Raw genomic sequence first — 19,299 nt, 5'->3', positions numbered from 1 at the left:
AGGGAGCATCCAGCTTGTTCTCCTGGCTCAGGTCTATAGCCTGCATCTCTGATGGTATGGGGTTGCATCAGTGCCTATGGCGTGGGCAGCTCTAACATCTGGAAAGTAGAAGGAGGTTTTAGAGCAACATATGCTCCCATCCAGACAACGTCTCTTTCAGGGAAGGCCTTGGGTATTTCAACAAGACGATGCCAAACCACGTACAACATCTATCACAACAGCATGGCTTCCCAGGAGAAGAGTCCAAGTGCTGAACTGGCCTCCATGCAGTCCAGACCTTTCACCCATAGAAATCATTGAATCCTCATTAAAAGAAAAACGGGACAAAATTCCTCTTCCAAAACTCCAGCAACTGGTCTCCTGACCTCCGGTCTCTCCTCTGTGCAAAACACATGAAAGCCCACTTAGAGTTTGAAAAATACTCCAAATGGGCGGGCGGCACGGCAGCGCAGGATCTAGTGCTGTTGCCTTACATCAAGGTTTCAGGTTCGCTTCCTGGTCAGGGCCTTTCCTTGTGGAGTTTGCATGTTCTCCCTGTGCACGTGTGGGTTCTCTCCGGGTACTCCAACCTCCTCCCACCACCAAAAACAAGTTCATTAGGTTATTTAGTGACTCTAAATTGGCCTGAGGTGTGAATGTGAGCATACCTGGTTGTCTGTCTCTATATGTCAGCCCTGCGATTGACTGGCGACCAGTCCATGATGTACGAGCTGGGATAGGGTCCAGCACTTCCATGACCCCTAACTGGATAAGCTGTATAGAAAATGAATGGGTGGACTCCAAGTGGGCTTTCATTTGGAGGGCTGCAGTGATGGTTGTCCCTCTGGAACTTTGTCCCATCTCCAAACAGGATCTTTAGAGCTCAGCCAGAGTGACCTCTTGTTCTCCTCTCACACCAAGACCCTTCTCCCCCATTTGGGTGGCCAGTTTGGCCAGGCAACCAGCTCTTTGGAGAGTCCTGGTTGTGCAAAACTTCTTTGAGAATTCTGGAGGTAACTGTGCTCTAGGGAACCTTCAACAAAGCAGGCTTTTTTGTAGCCTTCCCCAGATCTGTGCCAGTCAACAATCCTGTCTCTTAGCTCTGCAGCTCCTTTGACCTTTGACCCCATGGCTTGGTTTCTGCTCTGATATCATTGTCAGCTGTGAGGCCTTCCATACAGAGGTCTGTGCCTTTCCAAAACATGTCCAATAAGTTTATTTACCATAGGTGGACTCCAGTCAAGGTGTAGAAACATCTCAGCAATGACCCAGAGAAATGGGAGGAACCTGAGCTACATTTTTATTTTTCAGAATTTTGCGAAAATTTCTAAAGTGCTGTTTCCTCTTTGTCATGACGGGGCACTGAGCTGGGTTGATGGGAGTAAAAATGAATTTAAACGACTGTAGCTTTAGACTGAATACTTTCTCAATGGCCTGTAAATATCAAATAAATAAAGAGCTATAAACTATAATTATGTGATGAAAAAAGTGTCTTTATTGGTGTACAGTGTGTTCATAAGTGATGTGGCAGAGTGCTGGTGTGTGTCTTCAGTAAACCACAGAGTGACAGGTGTTGATGCCGCTGATGGATGAAGCTTCCATTTCTCCGCAGAGAAAAAATGCAAACCCCTGAGCGGCATGAAATTCCATCTGTGTTCAAGGCTGTGTGAGAGGTGATATGTGTAAAAGACCTTATCTATCTGACTGTTAGGCCTAATGACAACTACTTTAACTTCTTTTCACAGATCCACTGGGTTCTGGTGCTGCAGTTGTAGTCGTTCAAGCCAATAAAAGTGACCATTGTGCGAAGGTCGCCACAGTCCTCTCCCCCGAACGCTCCATCAGGCTGTCCCCTGGCCCACTGCAACCTACAGACAGAAACGAGGACTGTCAAAGTAATACCATTTTTAATCGCGATTAATCTCAAGTTTCCATAACCTGACATGCCAGATGGATGGTAAACCTCTCATAGACAGCATTTGGGAAAGGGCAGAGCCTTTGGAAAAAACTCGGTGGGTGATTGGATGAACGTTCTGTTTGTCACATCATTACGGGCCAATCAGAGCACTTCACTCCACCGTGCCTAAAAGTACTGCCGCTTACTCCTGATTGGTTCCACCACTTTCTAACCAGGCCCAAACCATTCAGATGGGAGCGTTAAGATGGATTTGCCACTGAGAAACACGGAAACGGGCGTATCCATCTGCTTTGCAAGGTTAAAGATTTCTGTAGTTAATCACAGTTAATCTCACCTATTGTCACATTTTTAAATTTCACAATTTACATAGAAAAAAAATGTTTCATTTGGATTTTTAAACTTTCTTAAACTAAGGGTAACCAACTCCCTGATTGGATAAGACCTGCTTTTATTTCAAAAGAAAAAAGAGGAACACCCAGCAAATCAGAGATAGAGATATGAACTTAACCACAGGAAAAGGAACTTAATATGGACTGAAAAAGAAATGAAGGAACTACTGTGGCCCTGAAGGTCATTGCAAAATATTTCATTAAGTGCAAAAACACTTCAAGTTACTGTAAAAAAGGGTATAATCATCACAACTAATTTACAACTGAATATTTAATGGGACCAGTGTTTTATCTGCAGTGAAATAGTGAATTTAAGAGCTGAGACGTAAGCTTCTTTTGCCTGTTTCATTTACTTCTGACCATTTGAAAAACTATAATGGTTCAAGACAAATGTCCAACACAATTTCTACTTATATCAACCAATTTCAGTTTAGAGTGCAGTCCCAAATCATTTAATGAAATGTCAAGTGGAAGTGTAATAACCATTAATAGATATATCACATATTTTGCAGCAGCGTAAGTATTTCACACAGGTGAAATGTTTTGCAGCAGAAATCGTTCACAGTTAGCCTTCAGGGCCACCGTACGGAACAGCGAAAGGTAAATATTTGATTGAAAAGGCGCAGATAACTTCTGACTGTCCGCTGAGCAGTCTGTGAGTTTTTTACAGGTGAATGAGGCGTTTAAAGAGCAGTGGTGGACTTCATTTATGTCACTGTGGCTGCAGGGAGATACTGCACTTTCTAATAAAAGGAATGCACCAATGATGGACCTAAATTAATTAATGCATTAACCCTTTACCTACTGACCCAGCGCCAGCACTGTGTTTTATATGTCCGGAGTATTATTACCGTAAGTCTGTCAAAGTTTGTCCCATCAGAAAATTTCCAACGGTGTTGGAAAGCTGAGAATTGTGGGTATGCGCACATATATGTTTAATTACGGTACTCGCAACCATAAGATGTGAGCATTCATAACAAAACACCAGAAGTATTGCAAGACCGCAACAAGGATTCTCAACATTGTAACTCCTCAAAAGTTTGCTCAATCTAAAAAATTCCAACGCTGACAGAGAGCTGAGAATCTGTGCTTTCCACCAATACATGATGTGTGGTATATATATTTCGGTAATGTCCAACAGCACTGTGAAAACGGCAGCTTTGGCAGAAGATGAGTGAGAAAGGAGAGTGAAGGAAGAGAGTAAAAGGAGAGCGAGCGAGAGTGGTGTTTTGTTTTCTAAAAATAGCGTTAGATAGTGGCATTTGTGCATGTCTGTCATGTGCAATAACAATATGTTACTTGAGAATGTTGAGAATGCATTTTTCCACCTTTATTTGCACTAATTTTCACCTATGTATATAGTTATCTTTTGCACTGTGTTTTGCACACCCAGAGTCCTAGACTCCAAAAATGACTGCTGATTGTTCTAAACATGTATAGGTTCACATTTCAAATGTCAAATCAAAACTTCATGAGCAATAACAACATTTCTTCTCATAAAAGCCATGAAAAACAAATCTGTTTTTGTGTTTTTCATGGCTTGTAAACTGCAGACAATTCCATACAATATGCAATAATCATTAACCAGATGTTGAAACATCAAGTTCAAGTACTCCTGGGAAAAGGGACCAAAGCTCTCAGACTTAAGGCATTTCCTGACTATTTTACGGCCATAATAACAAAATATGTCCAAATTGCCATTTTTAGACTCAGTAGGTAAAGGGTTAATGCTGCCAACCTTACTTAAACACATCACTTTTTGCAGTACCAAAGGTCTGAGAAAGGAGCCAAAGTGAGGGTGCTGGTGGAATGCAAGGAAATACTACAGTTTTGCGGAAAGGATTGTTTATTTGGGGGCTTTATCGTACTGCAAAACATCAAAAATTGCACAGGATTCAAAAGTGGTGAAAATCTGAGATTGATTTGTACTTTTGCGTTACACCAAAGGTCAACATAGCTCTGAACCCTACGCAGGGGCTCACAAACATTGCTGACGTTTACCTCACCAAAAATGTAACTACACATTGAAACGACACAGACTGCAAACCCTGTGATTGGTCAGTTGCGCAGCACTGGGTGACTTCCAGTCTCTGAGTTACAGGCATGTATAACAACCATTTTAGCCCTTTTTTTTTTTTACAATTCACTCACATATTAAATTAAATATTTAGGGAATACTTTTGTTTCGGGTTCTTGTGCTGTGTCCTATATATCCTGTTATTTGTGCTTTATGTTCAAGCACGTTGTAAATGGTTGGTTTTGAAGATGTTATTTAAAGCTTCACTGGTGCTGAGGCTCGGAGGACAAAAAGGGCTTATGAAGGTAGGAATAGAGCTGTGGCACTGAGCATTTTAATCCTAAGGTGACAGCCTACTTTCCTGTTCCAGTCTGCTGTTGATGACCACCAGGTCGGTGCCTCTCTGCAAGCAGTCCCTCCGGCTGTCGTCCCAGTTTCTCTGCTGAGAGGAAATGAAGTAACAGCTGGAGGCGAACATCACCCAGCCTCGAGGACAGCTGGGTTCCTCTGTCTCAACTTAACACAACAAAACAAAACAACACAGAGCAGGATGCTGCAAGTGAACACAACAAGGTGCAAAGCTCAACAAGACAGTAAAAATCAACAATAAAACTGAGCGATCATCTGATTCATAAATATATTTATTTTGTTTGAAAGTTTCAGTGTCCTTAACAAAACTCCAGTGGCTCTGTTTCTGAAATCTTCAAACAACAATAAAATTCTCTGCATGGCCTCTTTCCACTCAAACTGGGCTGGCAGAATGAACTTAAAGTGTAAAATGAGGGGTTGTAAAACTAAAACAAGGATTGTGAGGACATTTTAAATCTTCACAGATAGATGGGGCTGTAGGGACAGTAACATGATTGATCTACCTTTAACAGCAGGCTGAGTGAGAGCGAGTCTCAGAGCGATGTTCAGGATTCCCTGAAGAACACATAATAGACCCATAATCAGTAGAACCACGCTGAAACGTCTGAAATCTGAAAAAATATATAAATACGAAATACATTTGTTACTAGTTATAATTGTCTAGAACAGGGGTGTCAAACTCAAGGCCTGGGGGCTAAATCTGGCCCGCGGAACGATTATATCCGGCCTGTGGATCATATCATATTTGTATTTTAATTGGCCCACCAGTATGAGGTCTACAGATTTCCTCCAGTATAATAATATAGACTTCAGGTTGATTATTTAAAACGTCCTTGTTAAGCCATTAAAATCTGAAAAAGTAAAGCGTAAGAAGGATTTTGAAAAAGTCAAGAATTTGGGGAAAGATATTAGTTTGCGTTTTTCATTTCATATTTTGAATTTTGCATCTGAAGATTACGACTCAAACTTATGATTTTGACTTTATATTTCACATTTTTATCTTTTAGAGTCCCAATTTTAAATTTTAAGTCATATTTTGACCTTTTTTTTACTTTGGCTTTTTGATCACATAATTTGACTTTAAACTCATGATTTCACATTTTTCTCATATTTTGACATTTTAAATCAATAGTTGTTACTTTTTATATCATATTTTGACTTTTGAAACTCTTAAATTTTAAACTTAAGTCATATTTTTAAATTTTTAAGTCATCATTTTAAATTCTAGCTCATATCCGGACATTTTCAACTTCTTATTTTGGCTTTTTAATACCATATTTTGACCTATCAAATTCACAATTTAAAATTTTAAGTCATATTTTGAATTTTACGCTCATGATTTCAAATTTGATCTCATATTTTGACATTTTAAATCAATAATTGTTACTCTTCATATCATATTTTGACCTTTCAAATCAATTATTTTTATTACTTATATCATATTTTGACCTTTCAAATCAATTATTTTTATTACTTATATCATATTTTGACATTTGAAACTCTTAAATTTTAAATTTAAGTCATATTTTTAACTTTTTAAGTCATCATTTTGAATTCTAGCTCATATTTGGACATTTTCAACTCGTAATTTTGGCTTTTTAATGCCGTATTTTGACCTATCAGATTCACAATTTAAAATTTCAAGTCATATTTTGACTTTAAAACTCATGATTTCAAATTTGATCTCATATTTTGACCTTTCAACCTTATGATTTCAACTTTCTTCTTGTATATTTGCTCTTAAGAAATTTTTTTTTCTATTTTTAATATGGTGTTCTGATCTTTTGAACTAATAAATGGGAATTTTTATCTCAGATCATTTTTGACTTTTTTTGAATTTTCAATCGATTTATCATCAGTGCTGTTTTTTTTCATATTTTATTACTGGTGAAAATGGATTGATGGTTTATGGTTAAATTTTGACCCTGTAAGGCTCTCAGGCTAGAGCTGAATCTAGAACCCAGCCTCTGCTGTGATTGAGTTTGACACCCCTGGCCTAGAATATCAAAACTGCATTGAAATGGATGGATGTAAAGGATGCTTCCATCAAGAAATAAATAAATAATAATCTTAGGAAAAAAGATAAGTTCAAAATTTAAAAAGCATATAAACAACCAATTCAAATTTGGGAAAAAAGGCTATAACAAATAGGATTTAAAGGAAATTATACAAATAAATGTTTAATTAGTCACTCGTCATCCTCCAAATAAATTTGAAGAGCTCAGTTGATTATAAAAATCAGTCCATTTCATTCCTAAATAAACACATCTGTGCTTCTGTGACCCCTGAGTTTTGTTACTCACTGAGTTTATCGTCCTTCTCTGCAGCAGCATCTTTGGGTTCAGGTCTGGGGAGCTCCTGATACTCGCCGACCGCGGCGTTGATGTAAGAATCTCTGGAGGAGAAGAAGACGGCCATGTTAATCGGCAGCAGTGAGGAGAAGTGTTTTAAGTCTGATGTTGTGAAGCGTTTCTGCTCACGCCGTCTGGTCCTGTTTGCTTCTGCTCCTCCTGTAGAGGAACTGTCAATCTCATCCTCTGTCACAACATATTTTTTATGTATGTATTTTCTGTGATTTCATCCATCACTCCTCTTATCACATCATTTTTGTACATGTATTTGGATTTATTTTTTTTCTATGACTTTTTATAAATACCATTGATACAGCTGCTTCATATCGTTACACTTCTCAGAGTTCTGTTTCTGTATTCATTGGTTTAACACCCAACAAATTCACGTTGTGTGTAAAAGAACTTGGAATCAACAAAAAATTGGAATACTTTCTCTTGTTTTTCCAGTGGATATGTGATGATATAAAAACCCCTGAGCATCCTGATCCCTACAGAGAGTGCCTGCTGTGATTTTTATGTCTCAGATTGAGTTTTTTAATTTAACACTCCATCTCAGACTCATATACATAGACTCATAAGGCCTAGAGAGCTAAGGACATGTTGTGTATCTTGGCAGCTTCTGCGCTACAATCAGTCAAGACATTTTCCAATCCACATGGCCAGATGGGGAATATAATCCGTCCAGAGAGTTCTGGGTCTGCCCCGGGGTTCCCATCCAGTTGGCTGTGCAAAGAAGATCTCCACGGGGAGGTGACCAGGAGGCCTCCTGATCTGGGCTCCTCAGTTATCTCTAAATCCGGGTGTACACTGTACTGGTTTCCCCTGATTCAGACACGAATTTTGAGTTGTCACACTAACTTTTGTTTGTTGTGCTGTGTACAGGGGATAAAATGGTCGGCCACAACCCGACTATGGCCCAAGCAGCTGCTCCCGGCTAGTCTGATGGAACTCTGGTGTGTTTGCTATTTTGGTTCAACAACCGAACAGTGCCACCTCAACTTTAGGGAATTTTCCTTTGTAAACTGTCAGACGTCTAAAATAGTCACAAAAACAGCAGGAATGATTTTCTAATCCCCCCCAGTAAAAAAAGAAATAAATGAGCAGGAGACATGCCTCCAGCCGACACGGATGGTGATGTTTGCTTGTGACAGAGAGAGAGATAGCATGAGACGGGACAAGACTATCCACAGATTTTTGTCACAGTGTGAGCACTAAGGTCGTGCATGAACATCAGCCCATATAATCTGAGAACATAAATTGTGTGTGATGGTCATGCGTTGTAAGGGATTCAGTCGCACAGTATGAGCTGACGTTCCACCATGACTGCCACAAAGTCGACTCGAAATCGCACATTGTATGCCCGGCTTAAGGCTGAGCCCAGCCCCCCTCCTGAGGGGACTTACTTTGACAGCGTTTATAAATGATCTCGTTCTTTAGATCTATAGATTGATCGTTAAATCAAAAGTTTTGCCCCAGCTCCCTCTTCACCACAGTCTGCCTGTCAATCTCACAGTCCATTCTACCCTCACGTGTGAACAAGACCCCAGGATACTTGAACTCCTTCACTTAGGGCAGAGGTGTCAAACTCAAGGCCTGGGGGCCAAATCTGGCCCGTGGAACACTTAAATCCAGCCCACAAGATAATCTCACATTTCTTGTTCTAACTGGCCCATCAGTATGAGGTCTGCGGATTTCCTCAAGTATAAAAATGTGAACGTATCCTTGATGATTTAAGATATCAAGTCACAAAATCTGAAAAAGGAGTAAAAATATTTAGATAAGACGTCAGGAATGTGAGAAAAGAAATCAATTTGTGTTTTAATTTCACATTTTCAATTTTACATCTCAGAATTAAGACTCAAACTTAGGATTTTAAATTTTTTTTCGTACTTCGAGCATTTCAACTCATAATTTTGACTTCTCAAATAATAGTTTGAGTTTTAAGATTCATAATTCTAAGTCACATTTGGACTTTTTGACCAATTATTTTGTATTTTATCTCAAATTTTCAACTCAAACTTTGACTTCAGAATCCCATATTTTGACCTTTTAGACTCACAATTTAAAATGAATCATATTTTGACTTTTAATTTCATGATTACAAATTTTATTTCATATTTTGACCTTTTAAACTCATAATTTTGTCTTTCTTTCTAATATATTTGCCTTAAAAAACATTATTTTTTCAATTTCAATTTCATATTTTAAGCTTTTTGAACTAATAAATTTACTTTTCTCGCAGTATGAACCTTTAAACTTATCTTTGTAGCTTTTTAAATGCCAAAATCATATATCATCAGTGCTAAGTTTTTTTCATATTTTATTACTGGTGAAATGAGGTTGACAGTTTGTGGTTTAAAGGTGAGCCTGTTAGGCCCTCAGGTTAGACCTGAATCCAGAATCCAGACCCTGCTGTGATTGAGTTTGACACCCCTGACTTAGGACAACGACTCCCTTCCCACCCAAGGAGCAACCCACCATGGCCTCAGACTTGGAGGTTCTTATTCTTATACAGGCCGCTTTGCACTCAAACTGCCCAATTGCTCACTGGAGGTCCCCAGCTGAGGAAATCCAGTCTGTTGCTGCGACAACCTGTTCTGTTTTTGTATTAAGTTATGGAAATACAAATGCAGTTTTTAGAAGTTTGATTCCTCAATTAAAGGAAGACATAACTAGTTGATAAATTAAATAAACAGCTGCATCTTTCAGCTCATTTTGTCACCTTTTGGTCTTGTGCCAGTGTCTCTCAGTGAGGAAACGTCCTGTTGAGAAAAGGTTGTGGAAGAGAGTGAACACAGCAGCAGCTTCACCCAACAGTGTGAAAAGTAAGAATGGCTCAAAACACTGACCTACATATTACATAATGACTTTTATTTCCTATTAAGGGCATCAACGGGGAGGGGATTCTGATATTTACATTTACAGTAGAAATAAAACATCAGATGTGTGGATGTGTCTGGGGAGAGGAGGATATTACCAGTGAATATAAAGGTTAGTGAGGCTCCTCCTCCAACGACGACAATGTTAGGAGACGTGTATGTGGAAAAAAGTTGGTTCTCTAGTGACTTTACTCACTTCGTGGATTATTTGGAGTTATTTTGGACAGATATTGCACTCTTACACTCTGCCATTATTTTCTCAGCTGGCAGCTGAGAGGAGGATCAAGAGAAACACATCCATTTCCTGAGAGGGGCGGAGTCAGACAGCTCATTAACATTTAAAGCCACAGACATAGAAACAGTAAATATGAGCAGGGCTGAAACAGAGGGGTTATTAGGCATGCACAAATCCAGTACTGGAATGTTCTTTCAGCAACAAACTTCACAGGTATGTTTTTGGGACCTCTGAGACCAATATAAACTTGTCTTTAAGGGGCAAAATAACAATAAAAAATGATTTTAAGAAGGATATATACGTAACATTTGATATCAAATTTAAATTTTAAGATGTTTTTTAAAAGATCCACTTCATAGACTTTAAGACCCAATCCCACCTTTAATTTCCAACCTTTTAGACTAATGACACAGTTATGTGTATGTTCTGTGCAAATTGCAAGTGTAAAATTGTAATAATATGGAAACAAAAACTCTGGTTGCATTATGGAGCAGTATCTTTGAGAATTTTGAAATTAGACTAAAGATAAAAAAAGACCTTGGTTTGATTGCAAAAACAAGGCAACAGTAAAAGGACTTTTTTACTTTAACAACCTTAAAGGAACTGTACCACAGTCTAGAAGTACTAATTTACAAGCTTTGCACTGCAGCTAACACTTAAAACAACAAAAGCAGAGATTTAAAATTAAAGAAAACATCAAACTGAAATCTAATTAGCTTGACTTAAGATGTTGCACACATACACTGAAGTAAGAAGGGTTTTTTTTGCTCTTAGCAGAAGTGAACTACCTCTATCTGTACCAGAGCCAAGGCAGTATATCGTGGATGAGCGCGGTAGTGAGCTCTCACACCGATCAAACAAACTGGACTTTTGGATTACGTGTGCCAGTGCATGGCACAGATTGCTTAGTTTGAGTGACTCAAACAAAAGAAAAGCAACATGGGGAGTTCTGTGCATGCATGAATGAGCCTTATGATGTTAAAATGATGTTTGTGTGCTTACCTCAGCAGGAGGTTTCTGAGGTTTCATTCTTCCATGATGCGTCTGATCCCTTTAATCTGCAGGAACAAAAATGTGTTAGTATAAAATATCAGTTTGGTTTGGAAAGGAACCTATCATGCAAAAATGTACAACTACTGCAACATAAACTCTCACCCTAAATAAACTCACTAATCAGTTATGTTTTTAGCTTTAAAACACACCCAGCTTTGCTGTATATGTCCAATACTGAGGAGCAAGAAGTCAATTCTGACATTCATCATTTTTACATTAAGATTAGAGGTGTTGAAAATAATCTCTTCCACCATACGTCATAGTAAGGATGTGGACAATTCTGCATGAATGCAGAAGCAACACATGACTGATGCAGAAAGATGCTGCTTGTGTAATTTCCTCATTCAGTTGGATCTACAGTAAGTACAAAATAATGACCCGCTTCCCTTCCAGACAGATTTGCTTTCAATTTATTTCAACAATAGTCTGTTTAAATGGCATAGCCTTTTGTTTTTACCTTGCACCACTCATATGTGACACTACCCAACCAATCAACTTGGTTTAGAAAGGCTCAGGAGTCTGCAGAGTACAGGAGATACGGAGTAAGTCAGGCCAGAAAGGATATATAATGCCTCCAGTGAGGTCTAAGTCTACCCCAGATCTCCTCCCAGTTGGACATATCCTGAAGATCTCTGAAGAGAGGCGCCCAGGATCATTATCTCCATTATCTCTGTAGCTTGAGCTCTCCCTGGATGCCTGAACTCCTCACCCTCTCTCTAAGGCTGAGCATAGCTGTACTCGTTGGGTTTTGTGTTAGGGTTTACTCACATTAGGTCATCCGTACCGTGCCTGGGCCTGTTTCAGCCTAAAGTCTGGTACGTTTGGCCAGTGTGAGTGCAATTGTTCCGTGCTTCGGTACGGCATGCTTCGCGGCCCCGGCACGGATGCAAATGAAGGACAAGCGCAGGAATGTGACGTAGTGTGAAGTAACAACAAAAGGACACAGAGAGCACACACAGCCGCATGCTAGAGACAGCAGGATCCCAGTCCAGTCCACAATTCTACCCAGTTTTGAGCAAAGTCAGGCTTTAATGACTGTAAGAGGATTTCTGGTTTGTAAAATAAAGCTTCTTCCTTTGTTTTAGTCACAAACAGCAGCTCACAGGATGAGGCCAACTTAACTGAGTTCATTGCAATCTCCCTCTTTGATTTGGAAATTCATTGTGACAATACAGTTTGTTAGTTTGAATAATCCTGCTTCCATTCCTATACAGGGTTTCTGCAGAAATCAGCCAGTCAAATTTAATGCTTTTTAATGCCATTTTAATGCTATACAGTAAAATTTTTAATGCCATGACCGTGAACTAAAGAAAAATTACACAGCTTTGTTTTTTGTTAAAGATGATTTTTATATGACAACTGTCACTACAAATATCTCATCTTAAACATATCAGAACTTATGGAGCTGAGGGAGAACTTAGAGAATATTGAAAACTGAGAATATTGCACTGGGGGGTGACCACTAGTTCCCCTTTAAGCCATGTGCCTTCATCCATTAGTTTTTGCGTCCATCTCTGTCTCAATGTTTTTCAGTTCATTGCAGGGCTGTACGTTCACTTTTTTTGCCTATAGCGCTGGTGCTACAGAGGTTGACAATCTTGTAGCACAGAACACAAAACCCGTAGCACAATATATAAAATGTTTGTTACATCTCTAAAACCAACATGTAATCAAAATATATGCTTAGTAAGTGATTACACTTTAAAAACAAAACCAAAATGGCCAGTATTACATTTGTCATTAATGTCTACCAAAGCAAACAGCCAATCATAGATGTATTGTATGCATCTTTTTTTTCCTATTTTTGGCAGAACTGAAAGACAGCAGAAGTCTTTTTCTGTGTTCTTCCTTATTACTTAAACTTTAGTGTGTTCTAGAGACTGTGTTTCAAGGACTGAAGTGTTAGGTCTAAACTACATTTATATATTGGTACTGACATCAGCTCAATTAAATTTGTAAATATCCCCATATTGTATAAAACCCAATATTGTTCATTCCTAGTCAAACTAATAAATATAATTAAGTTTTATGTTATTATGTGGGCCTTTTCAATGGATTTCTTGCAGGCCAATTCAAAAGGACCAAGGACCACAGTTGGTCTACAGCCCATAGTTTGGACACCCCTTATATATCTACTGATACTCAGAGTAATAGGAAAATATTCCGAACATTATTAGACATTCATTAAACACTGTTAGAGTTTGGTCCATATTGTAGTATCAAACTGGGGTCTGATGTCTATAAAGCTAATGTAAATGAACAGATGCTCTTTTCTCTAACAGTGTAATCATAACAACAGTACTATTGGAGTTCAACGGTAACAAAAAAAACGATCTCTAAATCGCATCTTTACCCGAACAATAACCACAACGTTTATGCAGTGTGCTCCTGTCTCTCTCTCTCTCGTACACTGCTGTCTGTCTGTCCGTGTCATATCAGACCTATATGCTACATTCAGACACATATTGTCTTGTTAACCAAAGAGCAGCAGGTACGATATTAGTGGAGAAAAAAATGCATCATTTCATCAGACGTTACCGCAGACTGAGTGCTCTGTCCTCTCACTAACAGCCAACTCACTGCGACCATCAGTGCGTAATTGGAAAGGACGAGGCTAACGCAGAAGTAAGCTAGTAGATACAAGTTTTTAACATCGTCTAGCCTACGTGCTAGAGCGTGGCACACGTTTATGTCATCCACTTCCGTGAGGAAGAGTTATTGAGCACAGATAGTTCTCAACTCAGCGAGACTGCCGAAAATACAAGTAGAAGAAGAACTGAGCAGAGCTGGCGTCTTTTCCGCGATGTTTCAAGACCAGGGACGCAATAATCAAGATTGTATTAAGTTTAAAATTATTCATATTTATCATCGTTTACAGGAAAAGAACGCAGTGTAAGTCCTAACATACTGTAGCTATTGGAGCTACAGTAATATGGCTATGCTGAACCATATATCAGTAGCTAGCTCCAATAGCTACAGTAAAGTAGCCCGAGGCACGGTGAACACTGATGGAGGAGTTGGCACGGCTGACCACTCGGACTAAACAAGGTAAATGATTAACTTTCTATGAAGAAAGAACAATAACCTAAAAAGTGCATGGCTAATGGAGTTGTGATACTGATACAAATCGGGTTGAAAAACGCAATCCACATCACTTTCCTGAGTTTGCATGTAACGTTCGCTAGGTCTGACGTCAGGTCTGTTTAATATAGGGACACTTATTTAGGTTTTTCATGCATGCTCAAATGTTATATGTCACTGAGCAGAGACCCGTTTCAGAGAGCAAAAACAAGCTGAAGCAGGCAAGGTTATCTTAATGTCAATTTGCAAATCTCTCTCATGACAATGTTTTATTCTGATTGTCCAGTGTTTGCATGCTTTAAAGGTCTTGCCATAAGCCATAAAATACCACGTAGGTTTCTTTTTAACAAGTATGGATCTGACAGAACATGTTCATACTGTCTGTAAGTTATTTCAAACATTATTTGAAAGCAAATGCCTAAATATAACCTGCATATATAAAGTCTCCAAAATAAATCATCTGACCATAGACTTACATTAAAACTTTACTCCTATAATGTATCTTGACATCTCATAATGTCATAATGTATAATGTCAACCTTATAAATTCACAACTTTACTCTAAAACATTTAAGACTTCATTCCCATAAATACATCACGTTAATCTTTCAATATTACAACTTTAATGTCAAATTTTTTATTTTGCTAATACTCCATCATTCTCTGCTTTGCAGCTGAAGCAGTCTAACTTTTTATCTAAAAAAAAAATCTTTATACATACATTTTATTGAATCACTTTCTTAAAAACAGAAATCTGTTTGGATTCCAGTCTTTGGAAGCTCAAGCTGCAGGCAGTGGAATCAGACAGTAAGTTGGAAAAACAACAGCCATTTACACACTCAGCATATATTATTACATATATAATATTAAGATAAAGACCATTATTAATATAAATATATACATTATTGTAAAAATTGGAACTTTATATAAGGAATAGCAATGATGACAATGTCATTTCTCGTCTCTCACTAAAGACTAAGGTGATACTGAGTGAGCAACAAGGGAAAATCATTCTAATAAAAGGGTTTGCTTTAGTGGGATTCAGTAGAAAATCTGTGATTCAGAGGAGAGCGACTATGTTTTTTTATATACAATGTGATTTAGAGCTATTATGGCATCTGAGGTTAAAACTCCAAAATGTTCTGCTGTGTGCTGAAATACAACCTGAGGGTTAAACATGTCTTATCAGTGACAGCTTCACATGGTGTTATTAGGAGTTCATATATATTTTAATCAGTAATGCTCTATTGCTCTAAAAAAAAAAAAAACGATAAAAGGGGATTAAAAACTGGCTGAATTGGCTTAAAAATGTGATACATGTGGTTAAAATGGGCAAAAAGGGGTGCAAAATTGGTTAAAGGTACAGTGCGTAAAAATGGGACTTTCAACATCTAACAGTCAATTCTGGAGTGTGATGCTCATTTCTCTGGTGATAACTGTGGGAACCAGTGAAGTTTAAAAATCAATACATGCTTAACTGTTATTTGGTTCCTTCTATGGTGCCATAGAAACAGGCAAAATGCAAAAATCCAAGATGGCACCTTCCTTGGAGGGGACCCTCCCTATGTATGAATAAAAGGCTTATTCTGAGTTAATTTAAAACATAAATCTAAAAAATGTGTCATCAGATGTCAACACTAATTTAGATCAAACTACTTATAAATGTTATGTTTCATTTTAACCAAGCTTGTTCTGCTAATTGCTAATAGGCTAAATATTACACACTGCACCAGTGACAATAATGCGACAACAACAAGCAAAAAGTGGCAAGAATTGGTTTAGAAGTGACAAAAACAGGCAGAAAAAGTGGTGGAAAGGGTATAAAACTGATACAAATGGATTTTAAGTGGCAATAATGTGCTTACATTGGCAAAATTGAAGTGAAACAGTGATGAAAAGGGTTCACATTTGGTAAAATTGATGTTAAGTGGCAACAGTGTAATTTAAAAAATATTTGTAATTTTTAAGGCCTCTGGAGACCCCCTCTCAGTGTCTCGCGACCCCCAATGGGGTCCTGACCCCAATGTTGAGAACCCCTACCTTAAGGGGCTGAAGTTATCCCTACATGTTTTGGTTAGCCACCTACTCCTGTGCTTTAACACTCATTCCTGCACCACTCCGTTTGCTTTCCTGCAACATTTGGCTGATTCCTGGGTAAACATCACAATCTCAGACCACAAGATAGAGGATCAGCATCAAAGTGCCACTGAAGTTAAGGTTTTTGGCTGAGAATGTGAGAAAAATATAACGGCCTTTTTACCATCTTTACCAAGAGTGTCTCTCCGTTAGTTTGGTGCTACAGTATTTACACTGAATCATTCAACATAACGTTAGCCAACCTTTGTTATCTCGGCTATTACAGATAAGTGAATGAAGCTAAGCTCCAGAAGTTAACGTTAGTTTAACTAGAGCTCTTTGGACAACAGCTAACAATGATGTACGATCACCAAAGAACGGAAACTAGAACAGAATACGCCAATGAACTCCCAACAAACAACGCGACACAACGAACAACGCGGCTACAAGCTAACGTTAGGCTAACTTTAGCAAACGTTAGAGACGTTGAAGATAACTTTATATTTCTTTCCAGCAAACTGACAATATGTTGCCTCAAATACGATGTTGACTTACCTTAGAACAGATGTAGACATCCTTGTTAATTTTATTCACGTTGAGTTGTGGCCGACCGTGCAACTTTACTCAAAGGACACACTTTTCTCGGTTGAGATGTGGCTTAGGAAAGGGTAAAAAAAATACACTCCGTCGCCCAGCCTCTCGGGATACCTTGTTTTGGAGTCGCATGTACCCCGTGAACACCGTTTGACCATTTTAAAACTTAAAATCCAAAAAAAAACCTCATAAAACCAGACGAAGACTGACTTTCTCCTATAAATTTCAATGGACGTCCAGGCAGAGGATGTCCGAGAGTGTATGAAATGGCTATACGCACTGTGATTGGCTCATCGCATTTGAGGGCGGGGCCAGTGACGCCATCATATCCAAACCACGGAATGTGGCTTTGATGTCACAGATCAAAGCCCCAAAGCAATCAGTAATGCATAGCTGCTGTAGTATTAAACTGAAACTTGTAATAAGTTGAAACAGCGTACAAATATTTGTGGAAAAAATGTCTTCAAACAAGCTAGAACAGGAAACTCAAAGACGTCCTCCAACAATGCAGGCATTAGCCAGTGAGGTGCAGCATTTGACCGGCTTTAAAAGGTTTGCCGAGAAGAAAATAAAAGAACAAAAAGAGACTGTACAAAAAGTTCAGCAGCAAAAAGCAGAGCTCCACAAAAAGAATTTAGAGTTGTCTTCCAAAAATACATTTCTCACTACAAAGGTTAAAGAAATGCAAGTTGTGCAGGAGAAACTTAAAGCATCCCAACAGACCACCACAGTTTTAAAAGAGGACCTGAAAAATGCTAGAACAGCAGAACATAACGCAACACAACAATTAAATCATCAAAAAATCAAGAATGAGGCTTTGGAAAAAAAGATTTTTCGATTAGAGACTTCATTAGTTCACCATTCAGGCAAAGAGGAAGAACTGAATGCTGAAATTAAAGAGATGGCCAATGAGAATAAGAATCTAAAGGAAGAAATAAAAATTCAAGATACATATTTACACAAATATGCAAATACCCTTAAAAAGAGCATGGCAGAGAAAGAAAGGCTGATTGCTGACAATCAGTCTCTCAGTCATGCCATCAAAGAGAGCGATGAACAGACTCTCAAAGACAAGGACACCGTAAGTGAGCAGACAAAAGAAATTCAGAAGCTGAAGGCCACTATCACAGACCTGACATCAGTGTGCAAGGCAGAAAAATCACTGCAGGAAAAGTTTAAAAAACAACTCGTATCTGCTAACAATCAGTTGGAATCCCTCAAAGTCAAGCTGGAAGAGTCCGAGTCAGCGCGGATCAATCTTCAAATGAAATCTGATGCACAGCTGCTCCAGGCTGAGAAAGACATGCAAAACATGCTTTCAGAAAAAGACCAACTGGAACAAAGTGTAATTCACTACCAAAGGGAAATCAGGGATTATCAAAATAAGGCCAGTAACACTAAACTGGAATCGGAAAAGTGTGAAAAGCAAGTCGAAAAACTTTCGGACGACAACGGTAATCTGACATGGCGAAACGCCAAGCTTGAAAGAGAGTCTGTCACCATGGCAGGAAAAATGAAGCACACTTTTAATGGATTACCAGAAACTCGTAAACATTTTCAAACCAGGCCAGCTGTGCTGAAGCAGCCCGTCGTACCCCCAACTAAGAGTGACATTGAGTGTGTTGGCACCAGAATCACTCTCAAACCAAGACGAGAAAATTTAATTCTCGGGGGCGCTGCTGAGGGACACCCTAACCCTAAGTCCAACACCGACCCCCCTAAAGACCAATCACGGCACTCTCATTGCACTGTTAATAGATCACCAGGAACTCATGTTCAAACCTGGCCAGCTGTGCTAAAGCAGCCCGTCGTATCCCCAACTAAGAGTGAAATTGAGTGTGTTGGCACCAGAATCACTCTCAAACCAAGACGAGAAAATTTAATTCTCAGGGGCGCTGCTGAGGGACACCCTAACCCTAACCCTAACCCTAACTGCAACACCAACACCAACCCCCCTAAAGACCAATCACGGCACTCTCATTGCACTGTTAATAGATTACCAGGAACTCATGCTCAAACCTGGCCAGCTGTGCTAAAGCAGCCCGTCGTATCCCCAACTAAGGGTGAAATTGAGTGTGTTGGCACCAGAATCACTCTCAAACCAAGACGAGAAAATTTAATTCTCGGGGGCGCTGCTGAGGGACACCCTAACCCTAAGTCCAACACCGACCCCCCTAAAGACCAATCACGGCACTCTCATTGCACTGTTAATAGCTTACCAGGAACTCATGCTCAAACCTGGCCAGCTGTGCTAAAGCAGCCCGTCGTATCCCCAACTAAGAGTGAAATTGAGTGTGTTGGCACCAGAATCACTCTCAAACCAAGACGAGAAAATTTAATTCTCGGGGGCGCTGCTGA

General features: G+C 39.0%; 1 protein-coding gene across 1 annotated transcript; it reads right to left on the bottom strand.

Moving 5' to 3' along the window:
• Positions 1 to 1,758: 1,758 nt before the first annotated feature.
• Positions 1,759 to 13,776, bottom strand: LOC121508946 (CD209 antigen-like protein 2). The gene is made up of 6 exons (XM_041786091.1): positions 13,729 to 13,776; positions 11,140 to 11,195; positions 6,976 to 7,067; positions 5,176 to 5,227; positions 4,661 to 4,819; positions 1,759 to 1,847 (listed from the first exon to the last, which is right to left on the bottom strand). The coding sequence occupies exons 3-6, from the start codon at positions 7,003 to 7,005 to the stop codon at positions 1,759 to 1,761; spliced, it is 330 nt and encodes a 109-aa protein (XP_041642025.1). The 5' UTR covers positions 7,006 to 7,067; positions 11,140 to 11,195; positions 13,729 to 13,776.
• Between the last annotated feature and the right edge of the window lie 5,523 nt (positions 13,777 to 19,299).

The sequence above is a fragment of the Cheilinus undulatus genome, linkage group 4 (genome assembly GCF_018320785.1).
Source record: "Cheilinus undulatus linkage group 4, ASM1832078v1, whole genome shotgun sequence".
Classification (NCBI taxonomy): domain Eukaryota; kingdom Metazoa; phylum Chordata; class Actinopteri; order Labriformes; family Labridae; genus Cheilinus; species Cheilinus undulatus.
The sequence above is the reverse complement of the archived record's forward strand: the minus strand, read 5'-3'. Positions and strand labels throughout refer to the sequence as shown.

What these genes read in the sequence shown, in the direction of transcription:
- LOC121508946 (XM_041786091.1), bottom strand. Translation starts at nt 7,005, where the DNA reads ATGCTGCTGCAGAGAAGGACGATAAACTCA. An exon ending in AGAGAAGGACGATAAACTCA is followed by an intron (nt 5,228 to 6,975) that starts GTGAGTAACAAA and finishes TGTGTTCTTCAG; the next exon opens with GGAATCCTGAACATCGCTCT. An exon ending in CAGCAGACTGGAACAGGAAA is followed by an intron (nt 1,848 to 4,660) that starts GTAGGCTGTCAC and finishes TTCTGTCTGTAG; the next exon opens with GTTGCAGTGGGCCAGGGGAC.